The sequence below is a fragment of the Camelina sativa genome, chromosome 10 (assembly GCF_000633955.1).
Source record: "Camelina sativa cultivar DH55 chromosome 10, Cs, whole genome shotgun sequence".
NCBI classification, from domain to species: Eukaryota; Viridiplantae; Streptophyta; class Magnoliopsida; order Brassicales; family Brassicaceae; genus Camelina; species Camelina sativa.
The window spans coordinates 16452262-16474239 of NC_025694.1; the positions used below are offsets into that span (position 1 = coordinate 16452262).

Consider the following 21978-nt stretch of genomic DNA (forward strand, 5'->3'; position numbering starts at 1 on the left):
TTTTTAAAACATTACTTATAATTAATTTGAAATTTTTGGTAACTAATATTAAAGTCAATGCATTAAATGCAAAAACTTTCCAAAAAGTATTTTTGAGCAAAAACTGCTGCAAAAATATTAGTATAGATGTTTTTAGGAACTAATTCGTGAAAACTTAATATTTGTAACAATTTAAGGTACTCATTTGAATTTTGGTTTGGATCAGATTTGAGTTCGGATTTTGGGATTTAGAGATTTGGAATCCATTGAAGTATTTTAAAATTTTGGGTAAGGTTTTGGGATCCGATTTTTCAGATTGGATTCGGATCCTAGTATTTTGCGAGGTGTACATTATTTCATGTCGATATAAAATGGAATGATATATGTTGTCAGAAAATTATAAACTGTATAAAAAAAATCATTCTGTCAATTATAAAGTATTATACAAAATCATTCTGTCAATGATAAAGTACTATGCATTATTATAGCTAGGATTCCACCATATTTTTTTTACTATACATCTGTTAGCCACTTATTTATATGTCAATCAGGTGAGGCTTATATAATATTTTTAAAGCATTATTTCATTACTATATATATTTTAGCTTTTCCCCACATATCTCCCGGCCTCCAACTCTCTAACTCTCCCACTCTCGGTCTATCATCTCAAGAACTAAGCATGGAAGACCAGACGTTCGATTATGAAAGTCTTGCGTTCACAAAGTTGTCTCACTCTCAGTGGACTGATTACTTCCTCTCTGTTCCCATTGATGATTCGGTGAGACATGTCTACTAATTTTATATTCACTAGAGTATATTGACATGAAAAATATATAAAGACTCTTATGTTTTTCTTTTATATATATAAAAGTTTGTCGGGAAAATAAAAATACTACGTTATGACGATACAATTTACTTGAAAAAGATCTTTGACTATGTATATACTAATAGGAACTAGATGTTCTTACAAGAGAGATTGACACGCTCAAGCCTGAAGTTAGGGAGATCCTATCTTCGCAAGGTGAAGATGAGACATCAATGAGGAAAGTGCTGTTGATCCAATTGCTTCTTAGCCTTGGTCTTGCATTTCATTTTCATAATGAGATCAACGATATACTCGAACATGTTTTTCGAAGAATAGATGATATAACTGGTGATGAAAAGGACTTGTCTACAATCTCCATCATGTTCCACGTTTTTAGAACATACGGATACAATGTGTCATCCGGTAAGCCAATTTTTTTTTTAAATTCATGCATGTGCCAAACTGCAAATAACCTAACAATGTAAAATCTATAGGCAACTTAAAAACATAACTTACGACATTATTCAAAACACCTATTCTTGTCGATAGCTACAAATTTAATCTGAATGCCGTTAGTTTTCTTTCTTTTGTAACGAACTACAAAACCATTTCAATTTTCAATAGATATTCACTAAAGAACATACATGTTCAAGTGTTTTTTTGTTTCCCGTCCTTCTTAATTACCGACGGGTTTCTCTCCGTTTGATAAAAATAAAAGAAAACTAAACATATACATATGTATCGAACATCACTTTATTAAATCAAGAAACAAAAAAATAGGGAACGTTTTTTTTTCTTTTTATATATATTGAAAGGTTAGATTTTGTTATTAGCAAGTTCATTCAAGCAAACATTAAACACCAGTTTAATTGGACGTGATAGTAAAATCTTAGCTTTTGTTTTGGTATATAAGAGAATCTAGAAAGAGAAGAGTTTATAAATAGAAACTAGTTCTTGTATAGTGGATGCTGCTACAAACTGTATGATGTATTATATTAAGTTTTGTAACGAAGTCTTACCATATATATTAATAGTTGTTTGTTTTGTGGTGCATCATCTCTTCCTCGTCTGTATATATGTAGATATATTCAAAAGATTTACAGGGGATGATGGAAAGTTTGAGCAGTCTCTTAAGGGAGATGCCAAAGGTATATTGAGCTTGTATGAAGCCGCTCACTTGGGAACAACAACAGATTATATATTGGAGGAGGCATTGAGGTTCACATCGAGCCACTTAAAGTCTTTATTGGCAGGTGGGGCATGTCGGCGTCATTTCCTAAGGCTTATAAGGAACACACTTTATTTACCTCAGCGGTGGAACATGGAAGCAGTAATTGCAAGGGAATACATTTCGTTTTACGAACAAGAAGAAGATCACGACAAGATGTTACTTAAATTAGCCAAACTCAGTTTCAAGTCATTGCAACTGCATTACATTAAAGAACTAAAAACCTTTATCAAGTAGGAAAAAAGTACAATGGTCATTCTTGTGAAATTTGACAACTCCAACTTCATTAATTAGTTTCTTTTTGGTTTTTTGTTTGTTTTGATTTAATTTGAAGATGGTGGATGGAGCTAGACCTTACTTCTAAGTGGCCAAGTCAATTTAGAGAGAGGATCGTGGAGGCGTGGCTCGCAGGATTGATGATGTATTACGAACCACAATTTTCAGATGGGAGGGTAATTGCCGCTAAGTTCAACTACCTTCTTACAATTTTAGATGATGCTTGCGATCATTATTTCTCTATTCCTGAGCTTACAAGACTCGTAGATTGTGTGGAAAGGTATAAGCGAACTTTGTACCTATATATATAAGTTATACTACTTTTTGAATGCCATCAGTATTTTATCCAATATATATATGTACAGCGTTTGCCGGTATTATGTGTAGATGGAGTCCTGATGGCGTTGACACACTAGAAGGTATATCACGAATTGTCTTCAAACTTATGTTGGATGTTTTCGATGATATCGAAACAGGAGTGAGATCTAAAGGAAGTTCCTACCACTTGAGAGAAATGTTAGATGAGGTGATCAATATAAACAAATACATCAGTGTTGATAACAACATACATTATATAAATATATATAGCTTGTAAAAATATATTTATGCATATCTTTGAGAATAAAAATAGATACTTATATATATCGTTTAATTTTTTTTTTTAAATAGCTCAAGACACTTGTGAGAGCAAATCTTGATCTTGTCAAATGGGCACGAGGAATTCAGGTGCCTAGCTTTGAAGAACATGTAGAGGTTGGTGGAATAGCACTTACCACATATGCAACGTTAATGTATTCTTTTGTTGGAATGGGAGAGACTGTTGGGAAGGAAGCTTATGCGTGGGTAAGAGCGAGACCAAGACTAATCAAATCTCTAGCTGCTAAAGGTCGTCTAATGGACGATATGACTGATTTTGAGGTGAGAAGTAATGATTTTTGCTTGTTTCCATTGAGTTGGTTTTGTTTTTCCTATAACTTAGGTAAATGGTATTGTCAGAACGACATGAGTAATGGTTTTGCTGCGAATGCGATCAACTATTATATGAAGGAATGTTTAGTTACCAAGGAAGAGGCTATTCTAGATTGTCAAAGAATGATCTGGGACATCAATAAGACCATAAATGAGGAACTACTTAAGACATCCGACATGCCACGTCGAGTTCTCAAGCAAGCACACAATTTTGGACGTTTATTGGAACTCCTCTACACCAAGTCCGATGATATATACAATTGTAGAGACGGAAAACTCAAGGAGTATATGGTAACTCTGCTCATAGATCCAATACGTCTTTGAAGACTTTAAATTACATGTCTTATGATTTAAGAAGATGGTTTTTCATGTTGGTTACTGTCGGATAACATCATCTTAGAGATGTATTACAATAAAGAAGTTATGACAACAATAGACTATTTTATATCAAATTTGTTCATTATTTTAATTCTTCACCGAATATTGTATTAACATTTACAACATCCAGTGGAGTAGCAGTCAAACGGAGCTGAAAACGTTCAATACAAGATCAAAAGAGTTTAAAATATTGGTGAACATGCACCAAGTTCTTTGTGAGTCTTTAACCCTCTGATTCAACACTATCTTGCAGATTGTTAGTTTCCGATGCACTGATACCAATGACAAAGCCGATCGAAGATGTCACAATCCCACCATATGCAAATGAAGACGAGCAAAACAAGGTGAAGGCATGAGCGGGCAACAAAATTACGTACATCTAAAGAAGAAGCAACAAAACCAAACGACAGCATAACCGTAGGTTATTCTTATTAGGTGCATAAAACGTTAATTGAGTTGGTTTATTCATGTCTACAAAAAGTAAACACTTGTACTCATTTGACGAACTAATTAGAAAGTAATTTACAGAAAGTAAATAGTTCTCTGTCTCTCTCTCTTTATCTGTCAGTTTTAACATTAAGACTATATACAAAATCTTACAAATCATTCCTCCAGAAACCAAAAACATCTTAACATATGTATCTCTGGTCTCTTCAGCTTGTATCCAGTTCAGGAAACTGTATCACTGCACATGTTAAAACCAACCAATGTGGAAACTTGTGATTAGCTTTCACAGCAATCTCATGACTTTAATCTCTGGGGTTAGGAGATGAAAAAAAAAACTATGTTTTCAATTACTTGATCCTGTTCACCAACTAAGGATAGTCTTATAGAAATCACATTGTAGCCAAAACACAGAATTTATACAATTCCAACAAGATTGCATGAGGAAGAAAAGAATCATGGTTACCTTACTATGACAATCTTGGTGTGAAATTTTCTGGTTGTTAACATTAACATACACCTCACACGACACTTTACCCTGTCGAAAGAAACAACTTTAATCATCAGCTTTTAAATTATAACAAGGAAACTACAACAGCACAGAATAACCAAAGTTCATGCCATACAAATATCAAAATAAGTTTTTCACAAAAAAAAAAAAAAAAAAAAATACATAATTAGAAACTCTTAATATTGTTTACTTTCAACTAAGTACAGGTTGTGGAGTCAGGAAGTTGTAATATAATGCTAGTCATCCAGACAACAATAATGTCACTCTTTCTCCTCCATTTCCCAAATAACAATGGCAAACATTATAAAGGCTAATGATTCAAATATCATTTAGAGAGCACAACCAAAACACATATCTCCTACCAAGGTATAGAACACAACAGGGCAAACATGTTCCAGAAGCTGAAAGAAACTACAATACCGGTCTACAAAACTCTAACCAATCAAACCTTTCCATCATTCACAAGTAATGAAACAACCAATACAACTTTAAAACCTAAAGATAATAAGACTAGAACCATTGATCCAATCACCATTAAAACCCTTAGTATAAACTAAACTCAAAACTAAAACCTTTCCAATCAAAATCTGACTAAAGCAAAGTATCAAGAACCCTAAACTCAGCTATAGAAGAAATAGAGCCTATACCTGAATAGGGATTTGAAACAAGAGTACACCAAGATCACCTTTAACCTGAGCAACCGTATCAAAAGGAACAACACCTTTAGCCAAATCACCAATCAAATAAATCACATCATGAACAACCTCAAGACCATCAAGCTCAAGCGTGGCATCAATATAAGAGCTATCACGAGCACGAAGGTGTCCACCTTTAGACTTCACGACACCCAACTCTCTCCCTCTATACCCAATCGAAACGACGAGCGAATCGTAATCGAGAGAGAAGAAGTCGCGGTTCCGGACTTTGATCGTGAGGGAGAAAGAGAGGTCTAAGGCGATTTTATGCGAATCGAGGACGCTTATGTGGTTTAGATTGATTCGAGAGACAGTGATGTCTGGATCTGAAGGGTAGAGGAAGTAAACGGCGGCGGAGAGGAGGAGGATTGCGGCGGCGAAGAGGAGAGAGCAACGGAGGTTACGGAGGAATGAAGGACGGCGGTGACGGAGATAAGGAGTTAGAAGGATCACGGTTTGAGAAGGTTGTGATGAAGGAAGAGGTGTGTAAGGGATGCCATAGTCTTGATGCTTCGACGACGCCATTATCGTTTCAAAACGAAGAAGATGGGTTTTGGGAGGGTATAAATGTTGATTTTAGAAATTATGGGGTTTTTTCGTGAGAAATTTGATTTTTATAGAGCACAATACTTTTTACACTCTTATAAATGTTCTTTATACGTGGAGGAGCGGTGAGAACCGTTGTATGAGATGAGATCTACGGTGTAAGATTTACTTTGAAAGCGTTAAGAGTGGAAAAAAAAAATTAAAAAGGAAATGTTGACAGTGGGATTTGAACCCACGCCCTTTCGGACCAGAACCTTAATCTGGCGCCTTAGACCAACTCGGCCATATCAATTACGTTGAACAGTTTTCAAATGTATTTTATTTATCCGAAACTATTCTCTGAGTTGATTAAAATAGTTGTAGCTCAAAGTTGAAATGTACCCATATTTTTCTCTTAGATTTTTGTTTTTGGGCAAGTAGAATCATTTAGGCATATTTGAAAGAGATCAGTAGCAAGTATATGTTTCTACCTCAAGAGTCAAGAGATAAACAGTCAAGTGTCATTTTAAAAAGAAAAAGGAGAATTTATGAAAAAATTCTGTGAATGTGGGTAAAACTTGGATCCATCTCATAATGAATTACTATGAGTACCTTTAAGGCAATACCATTTTAACTCTGGAGTTTTTTTTTTGTTACTTGTGTCAATGTCTGCATAATGAATTACTTACCTTGAGTACTACCTTACTTAAATACACTTTTATTTATAGGTCTCAACCCGACATATATAAGAATACTGAAATACTAACTGGCTGTTATTGGAGAGGTGATTTCTGAATTCATATGGAATTGTAAATTCTAAAAATCAAAACACATAGATTTTGAAATAACATGTTTTATCCTTGGATTTGAATCTTTCTATTTTACTCTTTCAAATCCATACAAATCATACTGTGGATTTTGAAATCCAAAAACAAATCATGAAATGAATAACATGGGATTTTAACAAGTATTTGTAAATCATAGAACCAATAACACATAATTTTGATAAGTATTTTAAATTCAATGATTGAATAACACATGATTTTTGTTTGAATTTCCAAATCCATTAAAATCATAGAACCAATAACCCCCTCTAAAATTGAAAAGAATATACATATTTCAAATCACTACGGAGTCCGCCCATGGCTTCCCTTTACCCACTTATGTAAAGTCACAATAGATTTTGGTAGCGTATATATGTCTCTATTGAGTCACTTCAAATAACACATACCAAATATACAGTGTTCAAGAAAACGCTAGGCGGTGTTCCAGCGCCTAGAACGCTTAGTCGGGGCCTAGACGATTTTTAGGCGGTTTAGACGTTTACCACATAAAATATTATATATGTATATAATTATATCAAAATATATGTTATAAAAATAAAAAAAATTATAAATTGTAAACAAAAGTAATAAAAATACATTTATTTAAGTTATATTAACAACATATAAATGTTTATAATTACGTATATAGATATAAAACATAATAATTTAAATATATGTAATTTAAAAATCAAAAATAAATATTAAAATAAAATTTATGTAATTTTAAGCGGTTTAGGCGGTTATCTAGACGTCTGTGGAGCGCCTAACTACAAGAACATGATATAAAGATAATGTCAATGACGGTTACATAGTACCTCTTCTAAACCAACATCAATAAGCATTTCTTTCAGTTTATCAAAATTCAAAACCATCATAGTCAAGATCATTGAAAACATTGAGTACAAGACCCATAGAGTTCAATGCCACTTTAAGATAGATCATCAGTGATAATAAACGATGTTCTATAGTTGAGAAATACTCCATCAACTTCCTCTCCTTTTTCAATTTGAAACTCGCAGGTTATTGAGCTTCCACAACTACACCTTGAGGTATTGATATTGCTGTATGCCTTGCAGCATGCCTCAACCAATATAAAATTTGGGCAGACAAACAACCTGGATGCCTTAGTGTCATCTACGTTCAGCTTTAGAGTCAAAAGATTACAAAGTACATCAACAAAATCTTTACAAGCTTCAGCCAAAATAACTTTGTTGTTCTCCTCATCAATGAGAAGTCTCGGGCTAAACTTTGCCATTAGAAGATCGATGGACGGGCAAGAAAAAAGAGGAAATACAAATGAGAAAATCATAGGAAAAAAGAGGAAATACAAGTGAGGAAAATCATGATTTTATGGTAGTGTGAAGACCTTATTTCTTATAATTTACTTTTCATCCTATCCTACTAGTGAGTAAAATCATAGGATTTAACTAGTCAGCATCCTACCAGAATTACTTTTAAGCCATTTAACCATGATTCTTTTAAAACTTTGGATTTAAAGATTTAACTAGATGATTTGGGTGCTATGTATATGATTAATCAAAATTAAAAATGCTATTTTATTTTCTTTTCTTTTATGCTTGAATATTGATAATAATATCAATTTTTATTTTGATTAGGTTTAGAATTGGATTTAAATTTTACAGAATTTTTTTTTTGTTTTATATCATTTGGTCCAAAAAAACTGGATTCATAGCCTAATTCTTATTACACAAGTTAGTGTGCTACTTACCCAAGTTAAACTTTTTGGTGGGTAAAGTTGCGGGAAAACTGCGACACTTTTGGGGATTGACTCTGTCTAAAACAATTTTCTCCCAAGAATAAGGTGTGCTCCTCACCATTGCAACATCACCAGTCCAAGGGGATGATGATGGGCCCGAAAAGACCTCCGACTAGGAATACGCCTCTTCCAATGCTGTTTTATTATCCAAAGCCTGAAAAATTATATCTTTTGACTCGACCTCTATTCCTTGTAAAACATCCGTAGACCAAAAATTGGGAATTTGGTATGGGTGTCGATCGACACCATACGTCAGCGGATGGCTCGATTCGATTTTTAGAGTTCTCGGTTTGAGCTGGTTCATTTTTAGGGATCATATATAAGGGAGAGGTTGACGTTGTGCTGGCTAATAACAAAATTTCGCCTCCCTTAATGAAATAACGATTTCTAAAATTTCCTGAGAGTTCTAAAATCCAACCTTTTGGAGTTTTTGTGCATGTTTGATAACATCATTATTTTACCCATTTTAACTATAGTTTTAGTATGCATTTAGGAAGATTTTAGTATGATTTCAAGGCTTTAATCTCTATTATCAAGTATTTTAGGTTTCAAGAAGGTTTTACAAGTTTTATAGCAAAAAGGACCAAAAGGCAAGGAAAATACGTTTCAGGACAGATTCAGAGCTTTACAGTACGGGAAACTTTTGAATAGCTTCCAGAACTAACATTTTCACGATCTTGGTATCTATGGAAAGATGGAAGAGTCATATTTCTCCTCGAAGTGGAATCAAGTCAATCCGTTTACTCACCAGGAAGTTATGCCCGATTTATCGAGACGTGTTATGAACCGACGAGAAGATAAGTTTGAAGCCAAGTGGACTTTAATGAAGGCCCGATTAGCAACCATCACGGCGGCCCGGCCCGGAGGAGTCATGACAGTCCAGAACCTTCCTATGCCGCCCCTTGTCCTGCACTTAAGAAGAAAAGACGTCTACCCTTACAAAACCCTAAACCTAGACAAAACCCTATAAATACTATTCTAAGCCCTAGGGTTTAGCGTGTGCATTCATTGGAGCAGCCAAGAGACACGACCAGAGGAGCAGCCGACGTCCAGAAGCTCTCCCTCTCGTCCTCTCTCCAAGCTTTGAAGATTCACCAACTATTTCTATTCTATTTCTTTTGTTCTTTGTTTCATAAGGAAGAAGATCCTACAACTTTGTTTGACAATCATTGAACTAATAACTAAATCCTTTCTCTCTATTTATTCTTTTATGTTTATGAATTTTTTAAACCTTGCTTTGATGATTCCCTCAAACATGCTAGAGTAGTTTTCTAGTTGGGGTTAAAGGGATAATAAAAAGGGGAGATGATCTTAGTTTAGGTGGCAATTTTTAGGGTTTGTTTGATTTATATTCTAGTTTATTCTTTGCTTTAGTTCTAAGTCTTTGCTTAATGCATTAAGTTAGCCTCATGAACTAATTATGATCTAAAGTGTGTGTGCGTTGCCACAAGCTTGCATGTGTGCTTGACCTAGCTTAGATGTGTGAGGAGTCATAGGAAGCACATACCCCTTACCTATGGAATTTCATGGATTAGAATCAAATCTGTTTTAAATGCTCTGATCTATGCGTCGTTGCCTGCGACAGTTGAGTAACAAAGTATAGAGATCTTAGATGGTTAGCTTGTGAACTATAAGTTAACAGTTCATTCGTGTTTCGTAGTCCGAGTTTTAGATAAACAAACCAATCCTAAACTTTCCTAGATAGATAGATCATTGAACCCCTGCGATTCCCCTTGATGTCCAACGCTTGTTTTATTTATTTTATTTGCTTTTTATTTACGTTTATTGCTTACTTACGACCGTGACAACCAAAACCCCATTTTTATTGAGTCCTAGCCTTACATCTCTTCCGACAGATTCTCTAAACAACAACTCTCTCTTTGTGGGACCGATCCTTAAATACTACTACCGATTAGCTGTGTACTTGCAACCGTTGTGTGGTCTTTTTAAGGTAAAAGATTTTGGAGCGTAATAAACCACGCATCATAAGCTTTTTGGCGCCGTTGCCGGGGAGAGATTATTGTTTACAAGAGTCTAGGAACTAGAGTAACGTCTAGGACACCTTGCTTTTAATTTGTCTTTTTGATTTTCATTTGTTTCATGAGACCTTGAGGATGAACCTCGACGCTCTCCCAGTTGATTTTGAGAATCTCACAATTGCTGAGCTCATGTCACACTACCGAGCCACAGACGGAGACCCATCCGGTCTGTCAGCCCACTCGCTGCACGTTCATGGCATTGGTCACTCTCTACCAGTCCATGTACCATCACCTAGGCGCCCTTGTCGCCGTTCTTTCAATCGATCACCTCAAGGCCGAGCACCTATGGGATCAGCTTACTGCCCAGCTGCCCACTCTTACACTCCGTCTCATGCGGACGTACCATGCTTTACAACGGACCAGTACCTTGATCCGCAAGAAGTCATAAGTGTCGATGTCAATGAAAACTTTTTCTATGACACTCGAAAACCATCACTTCAAGGAGCTCTCACACTGAAAACAAGCTCATGAAGATGATAGAAGATCTTATATCAAGTCAAGAGGAGGCTGATAAAGTTCTAAATACTAAATTGGATAAGATGAGTATTGGATTTGGAGCTAAACTCGAGACAATCACCAAGGACGTTACACGCTTGGAGGAATCAATCAATGCCATCAAAAACCAAGTTTTAAATCATTTTGAGGATTTACAAGATCATGGAACAAAGCTTATCAACATGGGTTACACCATTGACACCACCGAGAGCCGCTTAGAGTGGAAAGTAGAAGTCCTGTTCAATTAATCCGATGAATGCAATAATTGGAGTGATGATTAACTATATCAACCTACTGATGATGAAGATGGATATGGAGCCTCACTTGAGTATCCAACCGATTCTAACAAGTCCAAGGAGTGGACTAGAGAAAAAGATTACCCTACCGATGAGGAAGAAGCTATTTTGAGGAAAGAGCTATAAAATGCCGATATGAAGATTTGCCAAGAGATAATGATGAGTCTTCTGATCTATCATCTACTAAAGAAGATGGAGAAGAAGAGTTCAAAAACTTCTACTGTTGCATGACATATCAGTTCCCTAATGAAGAAGTTCCCGAAAACCACAATTTTTGATGATTTCAACATCAAGAAGAGTCTTTCTACCGAGGTAACCCTAGAACTCGACCATCTCCAGCACCATATGATGCTTATGAAGATTGGGAACCTGTCCCAAGTCACCGTCCAAGTCGCTTTCAAAGACCCTATCCAAGGAGGGCCAACACCAATTTAAACCGCCGCTCACACCAATACCGAGATCCTTTCCGACTTCCACACCAAGTCTACCAAGACAACTATCACGAGTCTACACAACAAAAAGCTGAAGAAAAAATGATGCTGAACTTTATAAGTCAGATGACAGACTCTTTAGATGAGACTATGAAGCACTACATGGAAATCTTGACAAAATCCAATCTGATCTTGCGGGAAGAATGGATGATATTGCTGTTGAAGTTAAAAGAATAGAGGAGGAAAGTTCTAAAACTGCTGAAGCCATGGAGAGGAAGCTCCATTGTCTTGAAGAAGAACATAATCAACATTCAAAGGGGATAAGAGAAAATTCTAAGGAGATTAGCGATTGCAAAATGAAGATTAACACTTTGGAGAGCCATTGCTATAACAATTCCGAAGCCATTCTTAACAAGACCCTCGACCTATGCAACCATATGGAGGAGTATGAAGAAAGAGCTAAGAAAACCGAAATCAAAATGGAAGAAATTGGTAATCGATTTGATACCTTAGGAGAAACTCTATTCGAAGAGTTCACTAGTCTTCTTGTCCCATTACTTCAATTTAACATTGGAGCTAAGCAAGTTACCATTGAAAGGAGAATCAAGTCTCTTGAATAGAATTTAGAGAGCTCAATCTCGTGTGTTGCTGGACACACCAAAGAAGAAATTTCGATTGATGGAGAAGAAGTAAGAAGAAAAAAGGAAATCCTTGACGAAAAAGGAAAACATTTATGTTCCCTTTTTGAAAAGGAAAACTTGGGCCTTATAAAAACAAAGAAAAACCCTACTCCTCCTCCACAACATCTCTACATGAAGAAAGCTCCCCTAGAAGCTGATGAACTAAAAAAAAATTTTTTGAGAGATAAGCTACAAGTTTCGATGGAGACCAAGAGTTCTAAACTCGATTTGCAAGAGATCTCTAGAAAAGAAGAAGTTTCGATCCTTACCAAGGATTGTTCTGCTGTAACAACACTTGAAGCCTCACCACCACGAGACCTAAAAGGTCTAGAAGGAGGAGAAATCGCTGAAGAAGAAGAGGAGTATGAAACCGATTATGAAGATGAGTCCATCTACGATGATAGATCCGATTTGTTCTAACCCTCAACAAGAAGAACCAGAAGTTGAGCCGATCATAGAAGAAGGAGAGGAGCACCAAACCGCCGAGTTTGGAGAGATTCAAACAGTCTCTAGATGGGATGAGCCCCCAAGAGATAAGTTTAAGACTTTGATGAAGGCTATTCTGCCCCACATCTCATTCGAAGAAGCATGGAGCAAGTTCCCATTGAAGCGTTTCTTCATGGAGAGCTATATTACTGAGGAACATGTGGAGGATCACTTTAGAGAAGCAAGACTCTCTCTCTATCCAAACGCACCAGCCGATACACAGAAACTATGGCGTAGAAGATGCATTGGCGAGGAAAACTTGGAGAAGTTCAACAAAGCCGTTTAAGCTCTACCCATTGGTATGTCTTTCATGAATGCTTGGTACAAACATGATGTTTCTCGTTTATTTTTGGAAAGCAGAGAATCGGTAGATGAGATTAGAGATTTTTTCCTAAAAGCTTTGGAACCTGAAGATTTGCGAACACTACACAAAGTGGAGAGCCATGGCCGATTTCTCATCACTTGTTCTATTAATGGAGTTAAATTTGAAGATGCATTATGTGATTCCGGTTCATGTATCAACATCATGTCAACCAATGCTGATAAGAAGATTGGCTTGAGACACTTAAAACCTTCGGACATACGCATAGGACTCGCCAACTCTTCATTCACAATACCCGAAGGAAGGGTCCGAGACATTCATGTAAGAGTTGGAATCTGCAATGTTCCAACCGATTTTCAAGTCATCAATGCCGAGAAAGGGAGGTTTACACCACTTATCCTTGGAGGAGCATTCCTAGCCACAGTTGGAGCCGTCATGGACTGGCCTAACCAAAGAATGACTCTCACCAACATCAATGGAGACATTTTCTATGAGGCTAAACCATTCAACCCACCTACTCGACGATTTAGAGAAGAATATTATGCAAGAGAACCACCTGATGCCTACATTGGAGAAAGATCCAAGAGAGTTTGTTTGAGGACAACCCACTCTCCTCACCCTGCTTGAGAAAACAAGCTAACGTCGAGCCAACGACGTTAAAAAAGTGCGCTATTTGGGAGGCAATCCATATCTAATAAGTTTTTATTTTTAGGATTTATTTTCTTTTATTTTTAATATTTTTACATTTTAGTTTCAGGTTTATAAAAAAAAAACAAAATAGAAAAATAGAAAATAGAAAAGCCAAAAAGAAAGAAGAAGAAGGTCCATGGATTGTCTACACAACTATGTCTAGTGGAAAGCACCACCTACTGACCGGCCATTTTCAACCTGACTAAAGGAAGCCAAAGGCGACGGATCAATCACAATCCTCATGTGATCGATGCCGAGAGTCCCCACCAGACATACCAACCGTAGCTGGTGCCATGTCCTATGTACCCTGTACCACGTCCAACGTTAGCTGCTAATGTTTGTGACCATACCATTTGCTGATGTCCGCGACCATTCATCCGTGTACCACGAGACTAATCCGAACCACCACCATCCTACCACCAACAATCACCATTCTTTTACTTAGGTATGTTTTTATTATTTTTATTTTATCATTATTATTGATGGTTTTAGGTTTTTGTTTCAAGGAGGTTGCATTTAGAGATATATCAAATACAATTCGAATGAACTTAGCCTAGTTCATACTCGATGTCAAGCAACCAAAGGAAGTACAAATGGTTAGTCACCATATTTCCACAGCCAAATTCTAGAATTTTTTTGGGCATCCATAAAAAGTCTAAGAGTCGACACAACATCATTCCATCAAGGTGACATTGTTCTTAAACACTACACTTTTCCTTATGATTATTCATCCTCATCTCTTTCTTTTTTTCCACCGTGGACGTGTGATTTTAGTCTGGGGGGGAAGGATGTTCCATCCTATACTAATGATACTTTCTGTTTTGTTAACTTGAGACCTGTTTTCAACTTTTTACATCAATAATTTTGACGTTTTTATCGAGTCACATTTATTTTTATTGAGTCAAAACTAGTAGGGGATTATGATCTTATTCTAACGGTTTATTTGAAATGGATTAACACTCTTATGACTCTTGATTATGCTTGACAACAGAACCAAAGTTTGGAAAGACTGTGAGCCGAATCAACAATCCCCCAAAGTGCCTATTTGATGGAAATTCAGATGATCTAACGTTGTCTCTAAATTTTATAGGACCTAAACCGGANATTATTGTTTAATTTATGTAAAGAGATGACAATGGAGATTTTGGAGACTCTAAAGAATTGTGGGATCAAGGAGCGTTGATGATTCTCATGGTGGATTACAAATGGAAGTTCCTAATGTCAAGGCGAAGAAGAGTGCAAAGACAATAACCCCAAAGATAAGTGAATTCCCATTATTTTCAAAACCTCTTTTCCATGATTTATTCTGATTATTTGCTTGAGGACAAGCAAAGTCTAAGTCTGGGGAGTTGATAACATCATTATTTTACCCATTTTAGCTATAGTTTTAGTATGCATTTAGGAAGAGTTTAGTATGATTTCAATGCTTTAATGTCTATTATCAAGTATTTTAGGTTTCAAGAAAGTTTTACAGGTTTTATAGCAAAAAGGACCCAAAGGCAAGGAAAATACGTTTCATGACAGATTCAGAGCTTTATATACGGGACACTTTTGAAGAACTTCCAGAACTAACATTTTCACGATCTTGGGGTCTATGGAAAGATGGAAGAGTCATCTTTCTCCTAGAAGTGGAATCAAGTCAATTCGTTCAATCACCAGGAGGTTATGCCCTATTTACCGAGACATGTTATTAACCAAAGAGAAGATAAGTTTGAAACCAAGTGGACTTTAATGACGGCCCGATTAGCAACCATCACGGCAGCCCGGCCCACAGGAGTCATGACGGTCAAGAACCTTCCTACGCCGCCCATTGTCCTGCACTTTAGAAGAAAAGATGTTTCTACCCTTACAAAACCCTAAACCTAGACAAAACCCTATAAATACTATTCTAAGTCTTAGGGGTTAGAGTGTGCATTCATTGGAGCACCCAAGAGACATGACCAGAGGAGAAGCCGACGTCCAGAAGCTCTTTCTCTCGTCCCTCTCTTGAAGCTTTGAAGATCCTATAAATACTATTCTAAGCCTTAGGGTTTGTTAGATTTATATTCTAGTTTATTCTATGCTTTAATTCTAAGTCTTTGCTTAATTGTTTAAGTTAGCCTCATGAACTAACTATGATCTAAAGTGTGTGTGCGTTGCCACAAGCTTGCATGTGTGCTTGACCTAGCTTAGATGTGTGAGGAGTCATAGTAAGCACATACCCCTTACCTATGGAATTTCATGGATTAGAATCGAACCTATTTTAAATGTTTTGATCTATGCGTCGTTATGACAACCCGTCCTGTGGACCCCAATAGCCCCTCCGCTAGCTGCTCCAATAAACCATCCGTGGACCCCGCTAGCCCCCGCTAGCCACCCAAACGGACCCCAAGCTGGCCCTGCAAGGCATCGATCCTATCCACTCACTGTGGATATCCATATCCACTAGTAGGTTATTGGTGCGCCGGGCGTTCCTCGAACCCTGGTCCCACCCTCTAACAACCTTCCATATTTTGCAGATCATGTGGCAACTTGTTCTGTGGGAAGGTTGTTAAAGGGTGGGGACCAAGGTTCGAGGAATGTCTGGCGCACCAATAACCTACTGGTGGATTTGGATGTCCACAATTTGGGGTTAGGATCGATGCCCTACAGGGCCAACTTGGGGTCCGTTTGGGCGGCTAGCGGGGGGGGGGCTAATGGGGTCTGTGGGCTGGGTTGTCACAATCGTTGCCTGCGACAGTTGAGTAACGGAGTATAGAGATCTTAGACGGTTAGCTTGTGACCTATAAGTTAACGGTTCATTTGTGTTTTGTAGTTCGAGTTTTAGATAAACAAACCAATCCTAAACTTTCCTAGATAGATAACTCATTGAACCCCTGCGATTCTCTTTGATGCCCAACGCTTGTTTTATGTATTTTATTTGCTTTTTATTTACGTTTATTGCTTACTTACGACCGTGACAACCAAAACCCCATTTTTATTGAGTCCTAGCCTTACATCTCTTCCGACGGATTCTCTAAACAACCACTCTCGCTCTGTGGGATCAATCCTTAAATACTACTACCGATTAGCTGTGCACTTGCAGCCGTTGTGTGGTCTTTTTAAGGTAAAAGATTTTGGAGCGAAATAAACTACGCATCAATTTTCTTTGGATATCTATGCGTGGGAGTGGGGATTCTAGGCATGAGGCGTGTTAAAAGCTTGAAGGGGTGGTGGATTCATCATTGTTTGGTCAGAATCTTCTTGTTGGAAAGGTGAGCGCATGACCATGGCTGATCTAAGCTTAAAATTCTTATTTTGAGTTTTTATTAATGGTGTGATTTATTTTCATTGAATGTTTATGTGTATTTCGTGTCTTTGTGACTTGGATTCGCTTCTGTGAATGCCTTGTCGAGTGGGAGGCATTTTGGGACAGATATTCACACTGGAGATGTAACATCCGTGAACCAAATAGTGAGATTTGGGGATGGGTGTCGATCGATACCAGGGGTGTGTCCCAATGGTTAGTGTGGGTGCCACTTCAAGGGGTGTTGTGAGTTTGGCAGCAGGTTGCTCAGTCCCAATGGACCGTATTGAAATATTTTTTTGACAATGCTGGTGGGAGAGGATTTAATAAGATGATTGGTTCTAATGGAGTCTTGATGCGTCATGGTTGAATATTTAAGCGATTCGTGAAATGGAAAGTTTCCATAAATAGAATGTTCCTGAAATGAAATGTTTTCTGAAATAAAAGTCGATATAAGTGGAAAGTTTCCATAAATATAAAGTTTCTAAAAATGGAAAGTTCTATGAATAGTTAGGACTTGTCTATTTTTGGAAAGGGGATGTGAGATGCCAGAGTGGCGGGAATGTTTAATGGATGATCTAAAGAGTGGTCACAGATGAGATGATCAATTCTCAAGGATTTTTGATTGGTGATGTCACCGTGCTAAGAGAATGTGTGGGTTCTACAAATGGGAAGTTTTATGAATAACTAAAGCTTACCTATTTATGGAAAGTGCGGTTGCTAACAAATAGAAAGTTCTATGAATAGTTCTTGTCCCCACCTTGAACCTCATTGTCCTCAGTGACAACTTCTTCATAGAAGTGAATCGCTTTAGCTGTAAACTCCTTTGGGTTTTGAATAGCTGGTCCAGGAAGTTGGTTTGGCGTAGGAGCGGAAGTGGAATCAATGTTGCTCTCCATGTACTTGACCTTAGAGGTCAGACTCTCAAGCTTGTTACTCAGGTCATTAGAATAAAAATTCAACGTTTGGGTCAGCTCAGCAAACTGCCTTGCTTCCTCAATCTGCTTCTTGGCTTGCCCAAGCAACATTTGTTGCATCATAGCTCTTAAGTCAGGTTCTTGGCCTTGGTAGGTCTGAAACCCTGGAGGGTGACACAATTGAGCCTGGAAACCTGGTTGATGTTGCATGGGTACATAATGGAACATACTGCTTTGAAACATGATTACTAACTCGAACGGACACTCGGTCGAGCTCAAGCTCGAGTTGAAGGTCGAGTCGTCTGAGATGAGAAGTCTATTTGAATCCGGGTATGGACTCGATCAGGTACTCGAACAGCAAACGGTCGAGTGGTATCTCGAGTTGGTACCTGAGACTCAAAACAACCAAGCAGATGAAGAATTCGAATCAGTAGTGATCAAAGGAGCATTAGAATTTAATCTTAGACTTGTATAGATCCTAATTCTCACAAACAAACACTCAAATGGGCAACGACGCCAAATTGAAACCTATTCTTTTTTGTGTTGTGTGATGATTGATGATGGAGATGGATGCAAGGTGTTTCAATTACCCTTATGTAGTTGTAGCATAAAGGATGTCAAACCAAAATGAGTGTGATGAAAGCAATCAGGATGTGAATACTTATCTAAGTCNATATTTGCCTACACCTTAGATTAAAAAAATAAAGGGAGAGGAAAGGAACCATATGAAGAAAGTCTTGGCTTGAAGAGAGTCGACAAGCCTTTGATCGATCTTCCCTTGGTAAGATTTCACTTTTTATTATTGTTTAATTTATGTAAAGAGATGACAATGGAGATTTTGGAGACTCTAAAGAATTGTGGGATCAAGGAGCGTTGATGATTCTCATGGTGGATTACAAATGGAAGTTCCTAATGTCAAGGCGAAGAAGAGTGCAAAGACAATAACCCCAAAGATAAGTGAATTCCCATTATTTTCAAAACCTCTTTTCCATGATTTATTCTGATTATTTGCTTGAGGACAAGCAAAGTCTAAGTCTGGGGAGTTGATAACATCATTATTTTACCCATTTTAGCTATAGTTTTAGTATGCATTTAGGAAGAGTTTAGTATGATTTCAATGCTTTAATGTCTATTATCAAGTATTTTAGGTTTCAAGAAAGTTTTACAGGTTTTATAGCAAAAAGGACCCAAAGGCAAGGAAAATACGTTTCATGACAGATTCAGAGCTTTATATACGGGACACTTTTGAAGAACTTCCAGAACTAACATTTTCACGATCTTGGGGTCTATGGAAAGATGGAAGAGTCATCTTTCTCCTAGAAGTGGAATCAAGTCAATTCGTTCAATCACCAGGAGGTTATGCCCTATTTACCGAGACATGTTATTAACCAAAGAGAAGATAAGTTTGAAACCAAGTGGACTTTAATGACGGCCCGATTAGCAACCATCACGGCAGCCCGGCCCACAGGAGTCATGACGGTCAAGAACCTTCCTACGCCGCCCATTGTCCTGCACTTTAGAAGAAAAGATGTTTCTACCCTTACAAAACCCTAAACCTAGACAAAACCCTATAAATACTATTCTAAGTCTTAGGGGTTAGAGTGTGCATTCATTGGAGCACCCAAGAGACATGACCAGAGGAGAAGCCGACGTCCAGAAGCTCTTTCTCTCGTCCCTCTCTTGAAGCTTTGAAGATCCTATAAATACTATTCTAAGCCTTAGGGTTTGTTAGATTTATATTCTAGTTTATTCTATGCTTTAATTCTAAGTCTTTGCTTAATTGTTTAAGTTAGCCTCATGAACTAACTATGATCTAAAGTGTGTGTGCGTTGCCACAAGCTTGCATGTGTGCTTGACCTAGCTTAGATGTGTGAGGAGTCATAGTAAGCACATACCCCTTACCTATGGAATTTCATGGATTAGAATCGAACCTATTTTAAATGTTTTGATCTATGCGTCGTTATGACAACCCGTCCTGTGGACCCCAATAGCCCCTCCGCTAGCTGCTCCAATAAACCATCCGTGGACCCCGCTAGCCCCCGCTAGCCACCCAAACGGACCCCAAGCTGGCCCTGCAAGGCATCGATCCTATCCACTCACTGTGGATATCCATATCCACTAGTAGGTTATTGGTGCGCCGGGCGTTCCTCGAACCCTGGTCCCACCCTCTAACAACCTTCCATATTTTGCAGATCATGTGGCAACTTGTTCTGTGGGAAGGTTGTTAAAGGGTGGGGACCAAGGTTCGAGGAATGTCTGGCGCACCAATAACCTACTGGTGGATTTGGATGTCCACAATTTGGGGTTAGGATCGATGCCCTACAGGGCCAACTTGGGGTCCGTTTGGGCGGCTAGCGGGGGGGGGGCTAATGGGGTCTGTGGGCTGGGTTGTCACAATCGTTGCCTGCGACAGTTGAGTAACGGAGTATAGAGATCTTAGACGGTTAGCTTGTGACCTATAAGTTAACGGTTCATTTGTGTTTTGTAGTTCGAGTTTTAGATAAACAAACCAATCCTAAACTTTCCTAGATAGATAACTCATTGAACCCCTGCGATTCTCTTTGATGCCCAACGCTTGTTTTATGTATTTTATTTGCTTTTTATTTACGTTTATTGCTTACTTACGACCGTGACAACCAAAACCCCATTTTTATTGAGTCCTAGCCTTACATCTCTTCCGACGGATTCTCTAAACAACCACTCTCGCTCTGTGGGATCAATCCTTAAATACTACTACCGATTAGCTGTGCACTTGCAGCCGTTGTGTGGTCTTTTTAAGGTAAAAGATTTTGGAGCGAAATAAACTACGCATCAATTTTCTTTGGATATCTATGCGTGGGAGTGGGGATTCTAGGCATGAGGCGTGTTAAAAGCTTGAAGGGGTGGTGGATTCATCATTGTTTGGTCAGAATCTTCTTGTTGGAAAGGTGAGCGCATGACCATGGCTGATCTAAGCTTAAAATTCTTATTTTGAGTTTTTATTAATGGTGTGATTTATTTTCATTGAATGTTTATGTGTATTTCGTGTCTTTGTGACTTGGATTCGCTTCTGTGAATGCCTTGTCGAGTGGGAGGCATTTTGGGACAGATATTCACACTGGAGATGTAACATCCGTGAACCAAATAGTGAGATTTGGGGATGGGTGTCGATCGATACCAGGGGTGTGTCCCAATGGTTAGTGTGGGTGCCACTTCAAGGGGTGTTGTGAGTTTGGCAGCAGGTTGCTCAGTCCCAATGGACCGTATTGAAATATTTTTTTGACAATGCTGGTGGGAGAGGATTTAATAAGATGATTGGTTCTAATGGAGTCTTGATGCGTCATGGTTGAATATTTAAGCGATTCGTGAAATGGAAAGTTTCCATAAATAGAATGTTCCTGAAATGAAATGTTTTCTGAAATAAAAGTCGATATAAGTGGAAAGTTTCCATAAATATAAAGTTTCTAAAAATGGAAAGTTCTATGAATAGTTAGGACTTGTCTATTTTTGGAAAGGGGATGTGAGATGCCAGAGTGGCGGGAATGTTTAATGGATGATCTAAAGAGTGGTCACAGATGAGATGATCAATTCTCAAGGATTTTTGATTGGTGATGTCACCGTGCTAAGAGAATGTGTGGGTTCTACAAATGGGAAGTTTTATGAATAACTAAAGCTTACCTATTTATGGAAAGTGCGGTTGCTAACAAATAGAAAGTTCTATGAATAGTTCTTGTCCCCACCTTGAACCTCATTGTCCTCAGTGACAACTTCTTCATAGAAGTGAATCGCTTTAGCTGTAAACTCCCTTGGGTTTTGAATAGCTGGTCCAGGAAGTTGGTTTGGCGTAGGAGCGGAAGTGGAATCAATGTTGCTCTCCATGTACTTGACCTTAGAGGTCAGACTCTCAAGCTTGTTACTCAGGTCATTAGAATAAGAATTCAACGTTTGGGTCAGCTCAGCAAACTGC

At 37.8% G+C, this 21978-nt stretch overlaps 2 protein-coding genes and 1 non-coding gene across 5 annotated transcripts; 1 reads left to right on the forward strand and 2 right to left on the reverse strand.

Annotated features, from left to right (window-relative positions):
- On the forward strand, nt 573–4233 carry LOC104719135 ((Z)-gamma-bisabolene synthase 1). 3 transcript variants are annotated; one of them, XM_010436989.2, is made up of 8 exons: nt 573–757; nt 931–1207; nt 1867–2245; nt 2347–2568; nt 2676–2814; nt 2958–3206; nt 3285–3548; nt 3889–4233. In XM_010436989.2, the coding sequence occupies exons 1-8, from the start codon at nt 659–661 to the stop codon at nt 3961–3963; spliced, it is 1704 nt and encodes a 567-aa protein (XP_010435291.1). In that variant the 5' UTR covers nt 573–658; the 3' UTR covers nt 3964–4233. The 3 variants fall into 3 exon arrangements, with proteins under 3 accessions (XP_010435291.1, XP_010435293.1, XP_010435292.1); XM_010436991.2 differs by having other exon boundaries at nt 3336–3548; XM_010436990.2 differs by having other exon boundaries at nt 3285–4233.
- On the reverse strand, nt 4072–5880 carry LOC104719134. The gene is made up of 3 exons (XM_010436988.2): nt 5238–5880; nt 4546–4617; nt 4072–4320 (listed from the first exon to the last, which is right to left on the reverse strand). The coding sequence occupies exons 1-3, from the start codon at nt 5808–5810 to the stop codon at nt 4318–4320; spliced, it is 648 nt and encodes a 215-aa protein (XP_010435290.1). The 5' UTR covers nt 5811–5880; the 3' UTR covers nt 4072–4317.
- On the reverse strand, nt 6043–6123 carry TRNAL-AAG. Its single transcript has one exon. It is a non-coding gene; the product is annotated as a tRNA-Leu (tRNA).

Excerpts from the sequence above, each read along its gene's own strand:
- LOC104719135 (XM_010436989.2), top strand. The coding sequence starts at position 659 with ATGGAAGACCAGACGTTCGATTATGAAAGTCTTGCGTTCACAAAGTTG. Across the intron at positions 758-930 it reads CTGTTCCCATTGATGATTCG|GAACTAGATGTTCTTACAAG; the intron begins GTGAGACATGTC and ends ATATACTAATAG. Across the intron at positions 1,208-1,866 it reads CGGATACAATGTGTCATCCG|ATATATTCAAAAGATTTACA; the intron begins GTAAGCCAATTT and ends GTATATATGTAG.
- LOC104719134 (XM_010436988.2), bottom strand. The coding sequence starts at position 5,810 with ATGGCGTCGTCGAAGCATCAAGACTATGGCATCCCTTACACACCTCTT. Across the intron at positions 4,618-5,237 it reads TGTTTCAAATCCCTATTCAG|GGTAAAGTGTCGTGTGAGGT; the intron begins GTATAGGCTCTA and ends TTCTTTCGACAG.